At 35.5% G+C, this 19340-nt stretch overlaps 2 protein-coding genes across 4 annotated transcripts; both read right to left on the bottom strand.

Annotated features, from left to right (window-relative positions):
• Nucleotides 1-19: 19 nt before the first annotated feature.
• Nucleotides 20-6542, bottom strand: LOC107850907. 3 transcript variants are annotated; one of them, XM_016695721.2, is made up of 4 exons: nucleotides 6380-6542; nucleotides 2298-3269; nucleotides 782-818; nucleotides 20-432 (listed from the first exon to the last, which is right to left on the bottom strand). In XM_016695721.2, the coding sequence occupies exons 2-3, from the start codon at nucleotides 3155-3157 to the stop codon at nucleotides 782-784; spliced, it is 897 nt and encodes a 298-aa protein (XP_016551207.2). In that variant the 5' UTR covers nucleotides 3158-3269; nucleotides 6380-6542; the 3' UTR covers nucleotides 20-432. The 3 variants fall into 3 exon arrangements, with proteins under 3 accessions (XP_016551207.2, XP_047257209.1, XP_016551206.2); XM_047401253.1 differs by lacking the exon at nucleotides 782-818 and having other exon boundaries at nucleotides 6380-6530; XM_016695720.2 differs by lacking the exon at nucleotides 20-432 and having other exon boundaries at nucleotides 781-2087; nucleotides 6380-6530.
• Nucleotides 6543-13158: 6616 nt separating this feature from the next.
• Nucleotides 13159-18470, bottom strand: LOC107850941 (cytoplasmic 60S subunit biogenesis factor REI1 homolog 1). Its single transcript, XM_016695801.2, has 5 exons — nucleotides 18214-18470; nucleotides 14215-14805; nucleotides 13959-14128; nucleotides 13580-13798; nucleotides 13159-13484 (listed from the first exon to the last, which is right to left on the bottom strand). The coding sequence occupies exons 1-5, from the start codon at nucleotides 18316-18318 to the stop codon at nucleotides 13325-13327; spliced, it is 1245 nt and encodes a 414-aa protein (XP_016551287.1). The 5' UTR covers nucleotides 18319-18470; the 3' UTR covers nucleotides 13159-13324.
• Between the last annotated feature and the right edge of the window lie 870 nt (nucleotides 18471-19340).

Below are 19340 nucleotides of genomic sequence, written 5' to 3'. Positions count from 1 at the left end.
AAGGTCAAAATGGAGACCATTCACCAAACTTTGCTATCAATATTCATCATTAGTGAACAAAATGCAATTCATACTATGAACAAAATAGACAATGAAAGTTAATATTTACCCTTTTTTTTTTGGAAATTTCTGAAGGATCTAAAGCAATTGACAATCTGCAACAGATAACAACAAATCGATTCGAAACATCACGTTTACAAAAGTTAAATTGTTCTAAAGACCATCTATGAAGCCTTCACTTTATCATGAGCAAGCATCAATCAAGCTTACAATTGTTTGCACCACAACTAAAAGAAGAGGTTTATAAAACCTTTCCCTTTTCACTTCATCGGCCACTAGTCCACCGGGAATACAAACACTTAGGTGAGTGATTGCCAGTTTTCACGCGAATGAAGATACACTCGAGTCTTTCCAGTGGATCCTTTATTATTCCTAGAACATGCAAAAAATCACATGTAAGAAATGGATCGATATAGCTACTGGAGTAACAGGAAGATGGATTGCACCATCGTAGTTGGCACATCATCGTATCTACTGGAAAGACCACTAGTAAAGGGCAGCCCGGTGCACTAAAACTCCTGCAATTTGTGGGGTTTAAGAAAGGACCGGACCACAAGGGTCTGTTGGCATTTCTACCAGAGGCTAGAGGCTATTTCCACAGCTTGTACCCCCGTGACCTCCTGGTCACATGGCAGCAGGGAAGACTACTAATATCATGAAAATAATCCATGTTCAATAGACCATTATGGGGTGGAGGGGGGATTTCAGCTGAAGTACTTACCTAATTATCATAGAAGCGGGAACGTCGCCTTTGAGAACTGTACCACAAAGGAAGCATGAAAAAAATAAAACTTGTGAATCAGACAGAACATTAGTGACAAAGATACTATTGACAATACAAATTCGCTAAAGCAATCTCCTTCACATGATGCCATTTTCTATGTTTCTGCAATACAATTCTTAAACTGGACCAGCCGGACCAGCCTTTACGACAAAAACAACATACCGAGTGTAATCGCACAAGTGGCCTCTGAGAAGGGTTGGTGTGTACGCAGTCTTACCCCTACCTTGTGAAGGTAGAGAGGCTGTTTCCAATAGATCCTAACTCAATTAAAGCATAATAAAACCAAGTATGGAAAGAACAATATAACAGTGAAGCAGTCATGCACATAATGGACAAGAGAAACAGTAACAACATGTAATACGTAACTCAAGCAAGGGAAACAACAGGTAATAATAGAATCGAAGAACAAGATAGCATGCAAGTAATAATAACAATACTGATAGGGGAGAATAGACAATGCTCGACTATAAATCACTTGAACGCACATTGAACTGTCTGTTTTCTTCCCAGATCAATTCTTTATAGTTTCCACAAGGAGTTTAGAATTAGCAAAAAGGTAAATGATTGACGGTCAAATGTTTCCGTCAAACACAATTTACGAGGCAGAAGAAAAGGCTCTTAGTAGGCCAGTACTAATAGCATGGTTTTCACAACCATGGATTTCACAACCATACCATAGTCAGTAACCCCAAAATCTTAACTTCAGAAGTTGCAACAAGCTAGGTCAATGGTATAATGTTAGAAATGGTGGAAATAAATGAAATTTACAGACTGTTTTTGTCTCGAGATGGGTATATTGGAAACAGCCTCTCCACCTCTGAGATAGAGGTAAGGTCTACGTACACTCTACCTTCCCCAAACCCCACTTTGTGCGACTAAATTGGGTATGCTGTTGTTGATGGTGGTGGAAATAGCTGAAATGCAAATATAACCAGTGAGGATTAAAATATGAAGAGGCTAGTATATTCTACTCCTTTTCCGTTTCCTATTTATTCGCTTGATACTTCGTTGTTTGGACTTCCATGACTAATACTTTTCTCCACCACCATATGATCATATCTAAATATAATTTAGGACTTGTTATCTCAATTTTGTATGACGACTCAAAACAGTTGAAGTTATTTGTTGGTGGATCATTTTATGAGGATAAAAATGGAGTGGCGGTTAGTATGTATTGAAATTGTCAGAAGGAAGAAAACAGCAGGGAGAGTTTGGAAGGAGTGCCATTCGTGGATGAAAGAACCTGCAAGTGAAAGACGACACTCTTATCTCCAGATAATATGAGTTCTTTTATAGAGAAAGAAAGACAACAGCTTGACGAATTCTGACGTGTACGAGATCTACAATAATGAATTCTCCCACTTTACTGTGGTTAAAACATCCTCAAATCAAGACGAGCTTTACAAATGTAGTGCATATGAAAATAAGGACGATTTATCTTGAAGTTACTAACCTGCGACTATCAGCTCTTCTTCTTGAGAGGCCAGCAGCAGTTACAAACTCATCATCAGTCTCATCAACCCCATAATCTACATACTCTACAGACGTCACAGAACTCTCATCAGAGTTTGAAGCATCATAACCCAAATGACGGTTTCCTCTTCTTGTATTACTTACTCTAGATCTTCTTCTGTTTCTAGACGTCCTAAAGTTATTAAATACCTGATACAAGATACATGATGTCCACCAGTTCCCTTCCGCTGAAGGGAAATTCTCAAATTCATCATCAGAATTATCATTTCCATATTCAATCACATAATCACCTAAAACAACCCCTCGGGGAACTTCTGCATGAATAGTACTCAAGACGTCTATTATTTCGGAGGACTGCTGAAAGTTTTCCCAGTCAATCTGTCGAGCAGGATCGATTTTTGAGGGACATGCATGAGGGTGGTCAAGTTTAGCATGTTTCTGGAGTTCAGCGAAGGTACCTTTAAATCCACATTTATCCTCTTCACAACAGCGTTCCTTGACATCGAGATGCATGCGGGCCTTCTCAACAACAACCCATCCAGTAACTTCTCCTCTACACAAGGGGCAGGGAGGCCAGCTGTTGGCCTCCGATTTTGTCACATCTTCTCGCTCATTGGATGTCAGTGATTGTGAACCAGCCATCATCTGATTTGCTTGTTTGAAGCGTTCTAGACAGTTGGAATGCAAATGATCTGTGTCACACAAAAAAGGCCTGCAACCCTTGTCATAAGATGAGCACCGGAGGAGAACACCATTGTGAGGAAAATCCAGGCAGATGGGACAAAACACATCATCCCAATTGGTATACAGTTCCACCTCGTCTGTAGAATACTTTGTCATAACTCCTTTCAGCCTGAAGTTTCAGTGACGGTAGAGAGTAAAGACCAAGTTCCTGTCAGCATGCAGCATCTCCCTTCCTCTGATCAGGATTAAATACTATTGAGCTGACAAACTGTGAAATTATGCAACAAAGGCAACAGTATAATATGAGTAAGCAAATATTTCACCAAAACAAGCTTGAACTCATAGGTCAAAAGCTAGATAGAAGAGAACAAATATCTCAGACCCGTTAAGCAAACGACCAAAAGAAAGATAAAAAGTGAAAAAAGAGTACACTAATCAGTGAAGGCTAATAAACTCTGGAGGCAGACAATTGATTCATCATCCCTTGCAACTTACCCCAAAAATAGAATTCAAAATATACTAGAGTAACGGCTAAGGGATCCATATATAACTTCTCTATCTCAAAATGCCATCTCCTCAAATACACTGTCCCATTTCACCTCATAATACTAACTATCAATTTGTGTTTTTCAATTACAAGAAACCAAAATAATCGTATGGAAAAACTTGCATAAGAAGGTGCAAATATTGATTATTTATAAGAAGGTTCTAATATTAAAAAATAATTTGAACATCAAAAGACCAAATGATCAACTATTGAACTCAAATGCAGACAAATCAGATACTTGTACACATTCTTTCAGGAGAATGGCATGACATGTAGGCAGAAAGAGGTGCTATCCTTGCAACTGAAAATTTGAGAAAGAGAGGGGATAAGATGCGTGAATAGGTCACATGCGCAAGTGTGTGGGAGACGATCTAGAGCACCACTTGTGATGCCAGCTATAGTCAAGGATGTGATACTCATTGGACCTTCAAGCGCGGAAAAAGATGCAGAGCTTGCGATACTGCCCCTTGGGTTCTTACAGTTTAAGAGATATGGTGATTGGAGAGGAAAGACTTTCTTGGCCATGGAAGTAAACTTGGAAACTACTGCTCCATATAAAGTAACATCTTTTACCTGGTTGGTTACACGAGAAGCAGCTCAACACATGACAACCTTCAAGGGATAGGATTTCAGGTATGCTCTAAATAATATTTATGTCGAGAAAAGCCAGAGTATATTAATCACCTTTTTTTTGCATTGTCACTTCATGGATCAACTATGGCAGCTGTTTCTTAATATGATGGAGAACTTAAATGGAGCACGTCGGGACATATAAGTGAGTTTTTGAATTGTTGTAAAATCAACGGAAAGAATCCAGATGAAAGAAATTACCCCAACATGCATTTGGTGGACTATTTGGATCAAGAGAAACTCCAGATGTTTTGGAGACAAAGGAAATTCTATTCATAAGATCAAAATGAATCGTTTGCTCTCGTCTATTTTTTGCATAAAAAGAGCTATGTAACTGACGCTGAACCAGTGATAAATCTCATCGAAGCCCTTTAAAATAGAAGGAATATACCAGTGATTCTGGCACCTTATAAATACTTTTGACAGCACCTTCTTGGTGCTACATTAATAATACTAAGAAAAAAAAAAGGAAAAGGAGAACGTTTGAGAAGATGGGAAATGATACATACATATTGAGAGCCTGTCTTTTGCTTTTTGTATATCTATTGTGCAGCCATGAGATCCCAATTAGTATAGACATATAGATGTCTCTCGTAGATAATCATATTAATTTAGATTCTCTATACCTCTTTTATACGAGGACTTCCCCACAACATTAATAAAATTTATTACATGAAAGTGTACAAACATGATCCCATGCCCTCGGCATCCATTTTCCTAAGCTGCCATACGTACAGAGTAATTGGTAAATCATCTTATGATATTTGTTGCTCTGCCACCAGTTTCACCCTTTCTGCTACAACTTATGATGTCACAATCAGAGACTGCCTCAAAACTCATAGCGTAGTACTTAACTATCTCTTCATTTTCACTTCACAATATGAGGAAAAAAATAATGCAACTCCTTCCTCCTAAACTGATAAACATGAAAATCGCGTTTCTTATTAAGTCATTATTATTGCCATTTCTCCACTGACTCTGAAGCCAATTGTCGATCGCAAAATCCAATTCATTTCTATGTTACCTATCGCAACCACAATCCCAAATTATTGACTATAAGTTACATCAACAAAATTAATAGACTTACAATCCCCCAAACTCAAATTACTGAAAACTGGTAATCTCCCACATAAACTTCATGACGCCCACTTTATACACCCTCTATCTTTATTTTTGACCAGTTTGGGCGGACCTCGACTAATTCTATGGGCACTTACTACCTCCCACCAATACAAATACCAACTAACTCTACCCACCAAGTCTTGGACAGATGGGCAAAAGCCACCTAGTGCTTTCGCCTCCGCTAGGAATTGAACCTCACTTCATCTCTATCTTTTTTCTTGACCAACTTAGACGCACATCGACTAATTCTACGGGTACCTGCTACCTCCCACCAGCACAACACGGGAACCCGGTAACTCTACTCAACAACACTTGAAGTCTTGAACAGCTGAGAAGAAATCACCTAGGGTTTTTGCCTCCGCCATGAATTGAACCTAACTTCCTCTCCTCTTCTCACCTCGACTTAACTAGCAAACTAATACTAATAAAACTTCAATATAAGTAGTCCCCATTTCTTAGTTCATCATTTCACCAATTCATACAAAGCAACAAAAGCATCCACCAAAACAAGAAAAAGGGTAGGTAATGTCCAAATACCAAAAATTTTAACACCCAAGTACTGTAAATAGATAAACATATGACATCAACAATCCTTTACAGATACCCATTAACATAAACACACACACACACACACAGAGAAATCAATCTTGACCAAAAAAGATTCAATTTTTATGGTCAGAGACAAAAAACACTAGGTGATTCGTTCCATCTGTACTAGCCTCGGTAAACAGAATTACTAATATATGATGCTAGTAGGAGGTGGCACATATCCCATAGATTTAGTCTTAGTTACACAAAAGTTGGCTCGGACACCACGATTATCCCAAAAGAAAAAGATTCAATTTTTATAGTTCATATGTTCTAGCTTTGGTGGACAGAATTTGTTATCCCATAAATTTAATCTAGGTGAATAAAAGATGACCCAAACACCACGATTATAAAAAAAATTCAATTTTTATGAAAAAAGTCAACCAAATGAATTCAAGAATTTATAAAAAGAACAAAAACAGTGATGGATCATTCAAACTAATCTAAAAAACCCCATACAGAAAAAAAGATTAAATTTTTTTGGATCAAACCTGAATAATTGGTGAGAAATCAAGAACACCCAGAAGAAGATTGAAGGAGGAAAGAGTAGAAAAGAAAAAATAGAATAAATGTATTTTTTTTATATAGTACTACTATATATGTTTATAATGTGTTGAAAAGAAGAAAAAGAAAAGTAAAAGGAAAAAGTCTAATAAGTTAATTAAAGTTCTATAAAGCTAGGTTTTGTGTTTGCAATTCTTTTCCATTTTGGATGTTGACATGCATAGCCTACTTATTTTTGTTAATAGCTATTTTAATATGTTATTTTTATTAATAGCTATTTTTATATATTATTTTAATAATTATTTTATTATGTGTTTTTTGAATCTAGACTAATTCGAGGCGCAAATAATATTTATATTTCCACAACATATAGACCTTCATATGTTGTATACTTGTTATGTTGTGTTTATTTATATTATAGTGAATGTTTATCAAAATTTACTTTGCTATCTATTAAAATTTGAAGCATCTATCTTTTACTCATACTAAGACTCAGACTAGGAGTAAATTTCTCTTATAAATAGAGAGGTTTTATTCATTGTATTTGCAATCATATAATCTTTCATCCCTCAAGAGAAATAAAAATTAATATTTATTCTCTCTCTACTCTTCTTCTTTATTCTTCTTTGCTTTATAATACGTTATTAGCACGAGATTCTGCCAAATAAGATGAAATTATAAATCTAAAGGACAAGGTTAGTAATTCCTTTTGTTATTTGTATTTTTTTATTAATAATATAATTATTGCTAGATTTGAGAAAAAATAATTGGTTTGGAACCATTTATATTAGGATTAATATTATCAAAAAGGTTGATAATATGTTGGGTTCAAGTCCCATCGATTCATGCCTAAGACGTCTTTATATGGATCAAATATTGAGTTTGAATCTCAATACATCGTATTGATGATATTGTGATGGCTAAGACAAAATAATGGGTGTTTGATGAAAAGTTTGAAATTCGACCCATTGAATATGCTCCATTCTATGAAGTGAATGTGGTAGCAATATATGATAAGTCTGAAATATGACAACTTACTTCATTCTTGAGGTGTATGTGGTAGCAGTGCATAATATGTCTGAAAGAAGACAAGTGATTGAATGCACAAATATACGCGTGGAGGGACAATATGATAATGATCATCAAAAGTGATGATATTTTCACACGTTTATATGATTATAAGATATGCTAGAGAAAAATTCTCTACATTATATGTATGCCTCAATTTGCTTCTGAAGTAGCAAAATCTTGAAAGAGGTTATAAGCTATCATAATTTGATAGACTTAAGGCACGATTATATTCCATTCCTGGGGAATGAGAAACTTATTAATGCAAACGTGCACTTAATTGTGATTGTATCACAACTCACCCCCGAAAGAGGTTGGATAATTTTGAAATTTACTTCTAAAGTATTAAATCTGAAATTTATTCATGTAATAGTAAATCTGAAATTTACTAAAGAAAAAGTACATGTCATGGTAAACTTGGAGTTTACTAGAATAAAAGTTCATAAATTGATATGAACGATTGTGACATCTCGAAGATGTGCATGTATTGAAGAACTAGAAGATTCTTCAAGAATTGTTTATGTCGTTTGTTCTCATGAAAAGTTAATTGGACCAACTAATATTGGGATTGGATCCCTTCAAATCTGAAAACTATAAAAAGTGAATAAGGGTCCGTTCACCTGTCATGTGATATGTTGAAAAGATGCATCAATAAGATGATCACATGTACATTCATGGTCAACCTACGTTTGATATTTATAAAGTTACTTGTTCAATATAAATTGAGCATAATTTTTAGATTGTGTAATCAAGATAATTCATCTTGATGATGATGGTTTAGCATTGAATATCTTCGATAAATATCTAAACCATTGTTAATGAGAACAAAACTTAATGTATTGATCTGAAATATGATATATTGCAATAGCATTTGTATGCATCAGACCAATAAATTATAATTATTTATTCCCTCTCAATTGGTTCAAGGTCGGGAACCAATTATTCCCTCTAATAATTTTGATGTGCGGTATATGATTAATGAATATCCCATAATGCACAATGATGGATTCCTCAAAGAAGTAGAGGATGTATGTTAGTTTTCCTAACATAAGGGAGAGATTATAAGCGCTATGAAATATGATAGGAATTATCACCATATCCTTATCCAAAAGATAATTCAATATTTCATATGCCGAAAGCATCTCATATTAAGCGCTAGTACTCTTATTTTGTGTTCCTAAAGGACAAAGTCTATGCATGCGTGAAGCGTGGTAGACTGATCGATTCCAAATGAAATAGTCCTTGAAAAATAAGGAGCAAATAATCATAATAAGAAGGCAATGAGCTCTTGAAGAGCCTACGACATAACACTTCATGAAACCTTATGAGAGGTTCATGTACCTAAAAATAATGAAGTGATGAGATCTCAAATGTTATGTCGCATTGTGAACCGATACAAAATGATATATCATCAATATCTTTGACACAATATTGACGCAATATTGTGAAAGATTACGAGAATCTGAATTCTACGTTAATTTAAGCATACTGACATAGAAACATTTATCAAGTGACATGAAATGATGCATCTTGGTAAGTGAAAATTTATTTGATTTGCAGTCCAGACACTTGAAGATGTCACAAATAAAATGTTGAATATTGTCACTTTGACAAAATTTGTATGAAAACTTCTTTAAAGATTCAAAATATAAAAGTTTCTGGGAAACTTATTGATAATCCTTATATTGTATAAGCTTATAGCTTGAAAATTATTGAAACTCTTGGAGAGTTTTCAAAAGCAATAAGATTATTTGCTGAAATGAGAAATATACCAATTTGGATTGGTTATAAAGTACCATATCTTAGTACAATTGGTGCACTCATGTATCTTGTAAAAAACTACAAGACCCAATATAGCCTTTCGCTCAATTTGTTAGCAAGGTATGTTTCTACTCCTACTAGGAGGCATCGAAATGAAATAAGATACATGAGTTTATTTTGTTCTAAAGATTGCAGTTCCGATCTTACTGGTTATGCTGACGTTGGGTACTCATCTAACCCGCATAAATCTTGGTCTCAAACATACAATGTGTTCACATGTGGGGATACTGTCATATCTTGGAGATATACAAAGCAGTCTATCGTAGCCACTTCATCGAATCATGCTGAGATAATAGCTATTCATGAAGCAAGCCGAGAATGTGTATTGCTGAGGTCCATTATACATCTCATTCGAGAAAAATATGGTGTGAAATATGACAATCTACCCACAATTTTACACAGAGATAATTCAGCATACATAGCACATCTTAAGGGAGGATTCATAAATGGAGATAAAACGAAGCATATTTTGCCAAAGTTTTTCTATATACATGAGCTACAAAAGAATGATGATATTAACGTGCAACAGATTCGTTCACCTGACAATGTGACTGATTTATTCACCAAGTCTTCTCCAATTACAACTTTTAAGAAGATGGTGCACAAGATCGGGATGCAAAAGTTCAAAGATGTTCTCATTAGGGGGAGCAAATACGCGTTGTACTCTTTTTTCTTTTCAAGGTTTTATCCCACCGGATTTTCCTTGTAAGGTTTTTAATGAGGCAGCCTATATGCGTATTGTTAGAGATGTGTACTCTTTTTCCTTCACTAGATTTTTTTTCCACTGGGTTTTTTCTAGTAAGATTTTAACGAGGCACATTATCTACCAATTAGACATTCAAGGGGGAGTGTTATAAATGTATTTACATTATAGTGAATGTCTATCAAGATCTATCTATTTCTTTAGAGGTAGAGGTATGGACTGCGTACATCTTACCCTTCCCAGACCTCACTATGTGGGAATACACTGGGTTTTTTGTTGTTGTTGTTGTTGTCGTTGTCTATCAAGATCTATTAAGATCTACTTTGATATCTATTAGGATGTGAAACATCCATCTTTTACTCAGATTAGGAGTAAATTTCCCCTATAAATAGAGGGGTTTTGTTCATTGTATTTACAATCATATAATCTCTCATCCCTCAAGACAAATAAGAATTAATCTCTATTCTCTCTCTACTCTTCTTCTTTATTCTTTCTTGCTTTATAACATGTTCCACGTTATAAAATTATATTCGGTATATTGTTGTTGTTGTTACTTTTAGTTATTGGTATGACGATATCTATCTACTTATGTATTTTAATTAATTAGTAATATTTATTACTATCTCCGTTTCCATTTTATGTGTCGCCTTTTGATTAGGCACGGAGTTTAAGAAATGAGTGATGACTTTATAAGGTTTACAAAATTGTCCTTTTTAAATTTATTTTAATGTTTATTTTTTATTGACTTTTTTTAATAAGTGGGACGCACTAATAATAAAATAGGAATGATGTTATTACATAGTTAATACTAAATAAGAAAATGTGATATTCTTTTTGGCACGGACTAAAAAGAAAATAGCGACACATAAAATGGGACGGGGGGAGTACTTCCTCCGTCCCATTTTATGTATAGTCTTTTGATCGGGCACAGAGTTTAAGAAATGAGTGATGACTTTATTTTTTCTTATTAAGTTGGATTCATTAAGGATAAAATAAAAATGTTATCATTAAATAGTTATTTTGGGATAGATTAAAAAAAATAACGATACATAAATGGAACGGAGGGAGTAATAATGTTTTATGTACTTACATACATATATATGTATATTAATTGTTGTTTTCAATCTAAGTGATTGAATAGACAATTGTTTAAATTAATTTATTTTTTAATATATATTTCTTTTCGCACTTCCAGTTTGATGTAATCTTGTCCGGGAGAATATTAGAATATACTATGTCACTTTTTTCAATTATACAAAAACTTGTCATGATTTGGTATTAATTTAAAAAAAGTTGTTTATTGTCAAGGAAGGCTAAAAATTTGGGCTACCAAATTAATAATAGTCAAACTTATGCAGAACTTTTTTAGGGTGGTTATTTCACATTGGAAATTGTTACTCTTTTATTGGGTAATTCATTTATAGAAAAATAATTTATTTCTGTTTTTTACGTTGAAGTAATCGATAAAATTGTAAAAGAACTTTCTGGAAAAAGGAAGTGACTTTTCCCATAAGAGCAAAGGGAATCTTTGGCCCACATAAAATAAAACCTAGCCTTCATGTAATCTCGAGGTCACAAGTTCAAGTCGGGGAAATAACCTCTTGTAGAAATGTCTGTGTATAATAAATCCTTCTGATTTGACCCTTCTTAGATACTCTCACAAACCGAGAGTTATAGTGCGCCGATTTATTTATTTTTTTCATTAATTGAGTGTGAATTAGAGCTCCATACTTTGGACTAATTTGCAGCTTTGAGGGTAATAAGAAATTCAAGTTGTTCTTTTAGTTGCTATGAAGTGGGTAGGTGAAAGATAAATACTTGTTCCCATCTAGTAAGAATTATTAGTGGTTATCAATTATCATACCCAGTAATGACTTTTATTGTATGGTCAAATAAGAAATTTAACTATCTAGCATCTGAAGCTAACTGGCTCGAGTAATTCAAATTCGTGTGGCATATTAATCCTTTGACCGTTGTTAGGAGAAGCTGAGACTTTTAATGTTGATCTTACAAGTTTTGTTCATAAAAAAAAAAAAAAAAACCTTCAAAAGATTGTATATGTACTGACTCGAGTAATTCAAATTCGTATGGCATATTGACCCTTTGACCGTTGTTAGGAGAAGCTGAGACTTTTAATGTTGATCTTACAAGTTTTATTCATCAAAAAAAACTTTCAAAAGATTGTACATTCGACACATGTTAAGATTGTACATTCGACACATGTTAAGGGCATACTAAACGCTTGAGAGAATCATGTAAAAGTAATTCAATAAGATAGACTCATGTGCCTTCCAGAATTAAGAGTATTCTAGTTTGTTGTGTATGATCATCTAAGAGTATTCGAGTTAGTTGTGTATGACTAGCTAACCTTGAGGCAGCAAAATGATTAGACAATCCTCATGCTAACCTCCTGGTAAACTAACCGTACCAAAACTAGGTTAGGCGTTTCAAAAGGGTAGCACGGTGCACCAAAGCTACGTGCGCAAATAGAGGAAGGGACAAAACACAAAGATCTATTATATGCAACCTCACCTAACATTTGTGCACGGAGCTGTTTTGAACCCGTGATCTAATCACATCGCAATAACTTTACCAATTACTCCAGACCATTTATTGACATGCAATGACACCACATTGATCATCAAAACCATAAAAAGAACCAAAAATCCCCACAAAAAGTACTTTTAGACATACATATTGACAAATAGGTACTATAAGATAAGCCTACGTAAGACACTTCCAAGACCATGGACGAATTGGTACCACTGAGAAATATGATTGAAGAACCTATCTTGCTGACATATAATATAACAAAATTGGATACAGGAAACTGCTTTCTAGGTGTCAAAGCACAAAACACAAGAATATTTCTCTGAAAGATCTTGTGGTGCATCCATCTAGAACAACCCTCAAAACGATCCAAAACAAGAATGATTACAGTCGAGCAGAGATCTCACATCGGTAGAGGTCATCCACGCTATATCCAACTTAAAAACAAGTTCCAACACAAAAACTTTTAACGATCCAAAACAAGAATGATTACGGTCAAGCATAGATCTCACCACCGGTAGAGGTGATACACTCTATATCCAACTTAACAACATGTTCTAACACAAAAACATTCGGCATTTCCAACAACCAGGGAACTAAGAAAGGAAAATTTGACAATCAAGATTTGGTTCAATCAATTCACCCTTTTATAGAAATACCAAACAATGTATATGGCAATGCAATACCAAACAATGTATATGGCAATGCAAAACCAGAAAGTCAAATATGACAGGGAATTACAAAAGTTGTCTCCGAGAACATTATAAGGCTAATATTAGTATGGAAAGGACTAATATGGTATATTCTTAGGGAGGTTACGAATGACGTTGCTTTTCATGCCAATCTTACTGCGCATATTCTCCACACCAGATCTATTCATGGCCTTTAACACCTTCAGCTTAACCATGTGCTCCCTGGACTGCACAGTTGCAAGACCCATGCTTCGGTACCTGGAAAGAACAGTTTTTTTTGCTCAAATGACGGTTTTGAAGTGAACAAAGGTGATGATGATGATGAATACTTTTTGAACAAGTTAAATACATACCTTGCAGCTAATGCAGCACTTATAGCCACATCATTGGTCCGTGTGGGCCTCAGTTTCTGTCGGTAGTATCGCAAAAACTCTCTTGATCCAAGAGTCCTAACTGATACTCCATCATTACGTCTTGTCGTTATTATGAGCTCAGATCCACCATTTCCAAGTGCCACACTGTTGCCCGTGTCATCCGATAAAACAATCTGTTTCCCAGTTTCATCCACAAAGCTACGAACAAAGAGAACGTCTCAAAAGCAGTAACAAAAGGTACAGTGCTTTACACACATCCTACCTAAATTGCTTTCTTAAAAAAATCTAGAAAAGAATACAGTGCACTACACTAATCCTACCCGAATTACATAGAAAGTAATCATATTAGAAACCATACCTGCTGCTATAGTCATAAAACTCTTCTAATTCAGCTTCTTCATCATCATCGCCATCACCATAATGCACTCTGCAATGGTTCTTTGCTTCCATATGCTTCCGAACTGCTTCCAAACTGCTGAAAGGTTGACATCTGTAATTGCAATACAGACACATGAAATCCCTTTTAACCTGCACAGGGAAAAAGAAAAAGATCGTGAACACACAAAATAGTTAATGCGGGCTGGAAAAAAGACGAGAGGAGGCACATATTCTACCTTGAGACCAAGGTAAGTCAAGAACCCTTTGGGATCCTTCAAATACTCGACATCAGGTATGAAGAATCCATGCTTCTTGTGCATGTGAACCATGCAGCTCTCAATGGTCTTGAGTTCTTTATCACACATAAAGCAACAAGATGGGTCCAAGTTTCCAACATATTCATCATCAGTATCTTCATCCATATTGTCATTAGATGTACGCTCATTCATCTTTAAGTCTCTCAAAGGATCGGTGGCTTCACTAATCATCTCTTCATCTGGATCAACCTCCTCCCATTCACTTTCATCGCTTTCATCACTCTCCTCAACATCTTCTTTTGCCTTCTGAGAAGTTTCATTTCGAGGGTGGCGTAGAAGCGGCTTGATTGTTACACTATTCTCATCATGATGACCTGGTTGTTGAGAAGCCCGCGCTAGGTGACTTTTAGATTTCAGATGCTGAGCATGAGCCTTGGAGCTTCTATACTCTTTGCCACACAGACCACAGGCATATAGCAATGGAGTTTCATTTAACTTTTCGTTCTCTTCTGCAAGTGCAGACTGTCTGGCTAGAAAAATAGCCTCTCTCACTCCAGGAACTCCTGCAACCTGAAAAAACATGCATGAGAGCAAGAACAGCAATTCTGCATACTTACCCACGAAGCCATTACATAACAAACCCCATATGGAAGAGACAGACTCTTAAATAGTCATCAATACTAAACTTAGACGAATGATGCAAAATGTTGTCGCAATCATGTCGGATACTTCCAAAAGTGCACTCCTTTTGGAGGATCCGACAGGCACGCGGCGGCATCTTTGAAGAGTCCGAGCAACATAGAATTAAGTCCCTAGTTTGGTAGTATTCAGTTGAAAAATATCAGTTGAACACAGGTTCCTCTACCAGACTCATACTCTTCCTCGCCTAAGAAAACACCAATGATATGTGGATTTTGGTTACGATACCAGAGATATAGAAAGAAAAAAATCCTATGAAGCATCATATTAGTAGTATATTTTCTAGCATAATCCACTTCTTTGCTTTAACAGGTGAAATCCAGTTTTTGCTTTGCTTTTTGATAAGTTTGATCAACATACCTTTTTCGAACAGAACATAGCATATATATCACATGTACCCCTCTGGTAAGACATTGATTATTCAATGAACAGGAAACTGACTGAATCAAGGTCCGCCACAAAAAAGCAAAATCAAAGGCGGATCTAGAATTTTAAGCTTGTGGGTTTCTTGGGCAAAAAAAAAAAAAAAAAGTGAGTGATGGGGTTAGAAACCACAACCAAGAGGACAACAGTGTTTCAACATGCACTTGCTTTGCCACTAGACCAATAGCACACTTTATTGTGGGTTCCTAGCTTATAATTTTTATATATTTACTAAATTTCTCAATATAAATACAAGATCCGTACGAAAGTTAGTGGGTTCCCAGGAACCCCCACCGTACCTTCTAAATCCGCCCCTGAGCAAAACTAGCCAGAGTTGAAGAAAAATAAAACAATCAAATTTAACTTCCCATTTTTCTATCACCAAGTATAAAAGGTAACAACATGTCACTTCCCAACAAATCAGACTAGAAATTTATCCTTCAAGTTAAAAAGAAAAAAAAAAAGGTGATTTCTTGTAAGACACAAGAACAATATTTGCCAACCCTCCACCCTCCTCTTTTTCCATAACCAAGAAATCCTCCATGGCCAGCTGTGCATGGCTCACAACTAGAAGGACCGTGAGCCCGACACTACCCTTCTTCACTTCAATACCAGTTTTTTTTTTTTCCTAATCTACATATCATGCTCCACGCTCTTTTACTACTTACCATAATAATTCCCAATCCAGTAATCAACTTACAGCTACATAAGTCCTGACCATACAGAAATTCACATTATCAGCATAAAATTGAGTAAGGCCCCACCCCACAAAAGACATCCCGGTCCTTCTTATCCTTCACTCTAGCATCTTAATCATTTCCTATCACTAATCTTCAACGCTTACTTCACAAAAGAGAGCTCTACTAAAAGAGCAACTAACTACAGAAAAAATGAATTGGCATCGTCAACTCAATAGCACCTCTGTACTCATAAAATATCCTCTTAGAAAATGCCAATGTTTTTACAACTCATATGCCCTCATGATCTTGATCTGCCTGAGGGTCATCTCTGCTTCATCCACTTAATCAAAGCTGATAATGCTCCAGCTGTGGACTTGGAGAAGCTCTCCGTGAGACATCAAGTGTAATAAATAGAAATCAATGCTTTTGGTTACAAATGAGCAATGTTCGCACCAGTAGAATGCACCTAACCCACACACATTATATGCAGTTATAGTAAAATAAAACCATATATTATGTGAGCTGGCATGCTATAGCTCTAGCCAACTACCCTGTAAATGAAAAATGAAACTCTATCCTCAGTCCTCTCTACTCTTAGCTCATGGTGACAAAAAAGCTACTCCCTCCGTCCCAATTTATGAGAGGTAGTTTGACTCGGCACGAAGTTTAAGAAATAAAGACTTTTGAAACTTGTGGTCTAAAATAAGTCATAGATATTTGGGTGACTATAAATCATTTCATCAAGGCTAAAATGGACATTTTAAAGCTAAAGATGTTACTAAAGGTAGAAATGTGTCATTCTTTTTGGAGTTGACTAGAAAGAAAACAACAACAACAACAAACCCAGTGTATTCCCACACAGTGGGGTCTGGGGAGGGTAAGATGTACGCGGTCCATATAGGTAGCAAGGCTGTTTCCGATAGACCCCCGGCTCAAGACAGAGAATAATAAACAAATTGACTAGAAAGAAAAGTGAGTCATAAATTGGGACATGACTACTTCACTTTCCCAAGTATCTACACCTTGGAGAATCAAGTCTTATTTGGATAGGAGATAGCAAGCATCATATTGATTAGTTGAGATTGAGATGCATCCAAGCTGGCCAACATTAGTGTTATAGAAAGGGGCACATAGCAAGAGGGTAGCAAGTACTTTTAGCTTATAGGTTTTGATCCACAATTTCTTTTTGATGATCGTGGTGTCCGGGCCAGCTATCGCGACTAATTCCATGGAAACCTGCCACTTCCCACCAGCAACAAGTACGGGGTAACCCTGTCCACCAAGGCGATGACTGTGGTATCCGGACCAGTTTCAGCGCACCTCGACCAATTCCACGGAACACCTGTCACCTCCCACCAGCAATAGGTACCGGGTAACTCTGTTCACCAAGGCCAGAACAGATGAGAAGAATCATCTAGTGTTTTTTTGTCTCTATTGGGGTTTGAACGTAAGACCTCATGGTTCTTAACCCACTTCCATTGACCACTACATCCACAATAATTATTACTACTACTACTACTATTATTAATCAATAACCATGGTGTCCGCCCAACTTGAGCGCACCTCGACTAACTCCTTACCTCTTACCTCCCACCTCCCAGGCTCCCACCAGTAATGGTAACTCAATTTGAACCTGAGACCTCATAGTGTACAACACAACCATTTTTTGCTTGCTAAAGCTAAAAAGATCGATTTTTTTAACACAAAAACATGATTTGAGCTAAAGTTACCAAGGCACGCCGAACCTATAACAAACAATCTAGCTCCGACCCTCCACATTAGGAACCCCCAACCTAATGAAGGACATATGCTTAATCTACCTAGTTACATAGGTTCAGAACCATTCAAATCTGAATTCTAATACACAATAACAACAACAAACCCAGTTTATTCCCACAAAGCGGGGTCTGGGGAGGGTAAAATGTATTGTGAATTCTAATACACAATAAACAGAAATTAATACACACAAAATTACTCAACAAACGAACAAATACATCAATTTAAATTCAAATACAAAAGGGGTAACTGAGAAATACACGAAAATCACTCAACAAATGAACGAATATATATTTTTTAAAAAATTCAAATAAAAAAGGGATAAGCAGTAAATACACGCTAATTACTCAACAAACATCGAATATGTTGTTTAAATTCATCAAATACAACAAAAAAATACCTTGCGTTTAAGATTGTAGCGGTGCCATTCAGATTTATAATGCAGTTTTTGTTCAGTATCATCTACAAATTCCTTGTCACATGCGTTACATGTTAATCCCCGCATTTTCTAGAAACTTCCTTCGATACAAAAATGGGGAGATTTTTTATTTTTTTTTTGTAGGCTGCGTGTAAGGGTTTTGTTACACAAAAATGTTTTTGAAGGAGAATAGGTTGATAGGCGGTCGATATTTTGATCAAATATCACAAAGTGCCCACATCTTATGATTATTCCAAATATTTACCTAAAAAGGAAACATAATATAAACACACACCTTAACTTATTGTATTTACGCAAATTTTCACTCTTACAAAGTAATTATAATTTTTTTGACTAATTATGTATGTTTATTGGATGTATCGAAAACTAATTATGTATCTTGAAAGACTTAGAATCGAAAAAAAAAAATTGGGAACTAATTATATATTTTTACAGAGGAAAAAATGTATATCGGGAGCTAATTATGTACCTCGACAAACCTAAAATTGAGATTTTCAGTAATTATGTAAAATATTAAAAAAAAATTATAACTAAACGCCAAACTGTCGGAATTTATGTTGTTTGCATAATTTTAAACGATGTCAATTGGATGTTAGGTAATTATGTTGTTTCTAACTTGACATGAATAGTTTCAAACATAATAATTTTTGCGACTTTAAATTAATGTTTCAAAAATATTATTTAATCTCGATATCTTGCACATGTCACATCAAAAAGTTAGAATTAGAAAGTTATCGATGAAGAAAAGAGATGTTTTTTAAAGGGGCTAAAAAAGAAAACAAGACAAGAAAATTAAAACGAATTGAGTAATAATTTTTAATAATATAAAGATTGTTCTTTGTTTGATATATTCAAGTGAAAAGAAAAAAAAAAGTCAAAATGCTCTTTTGGACCTCTGTACTATGTCGGTTTTATAAGTTGGACACTTCTACTTACATGTTTGTCATCTGGACCCTTGAACCTATTAAAAAATAATATTTTGTACCCTTTGACCGTTGATCTTGCCTATGTGGCATTCAAATAATGACTAGGACAAAGAAAATGTAGTCACTCGACTGGGGGTGCGAGTGAGGGTCAATTTTTGACCA

This window comes from Capsicum annuum, chromosome 12 (assembly GCF_002878395.1).
Source record: "Capsicum annuum cultivar UCD-10X-F1 chromosome 12, UCD10Xv1.1, whole genome shotgun sequence".
Classification (NCBI taxonomy): domain Eukaryota; kingdom Viridiplantae; phylum Streptophyta; class Magnoliopsida; order Solanales; family Solanaceae; genus Capsicum; species Capsicum annuum.
This window is presented reverse-complemented; position numbering and strand designations above follow the sequence as displayed.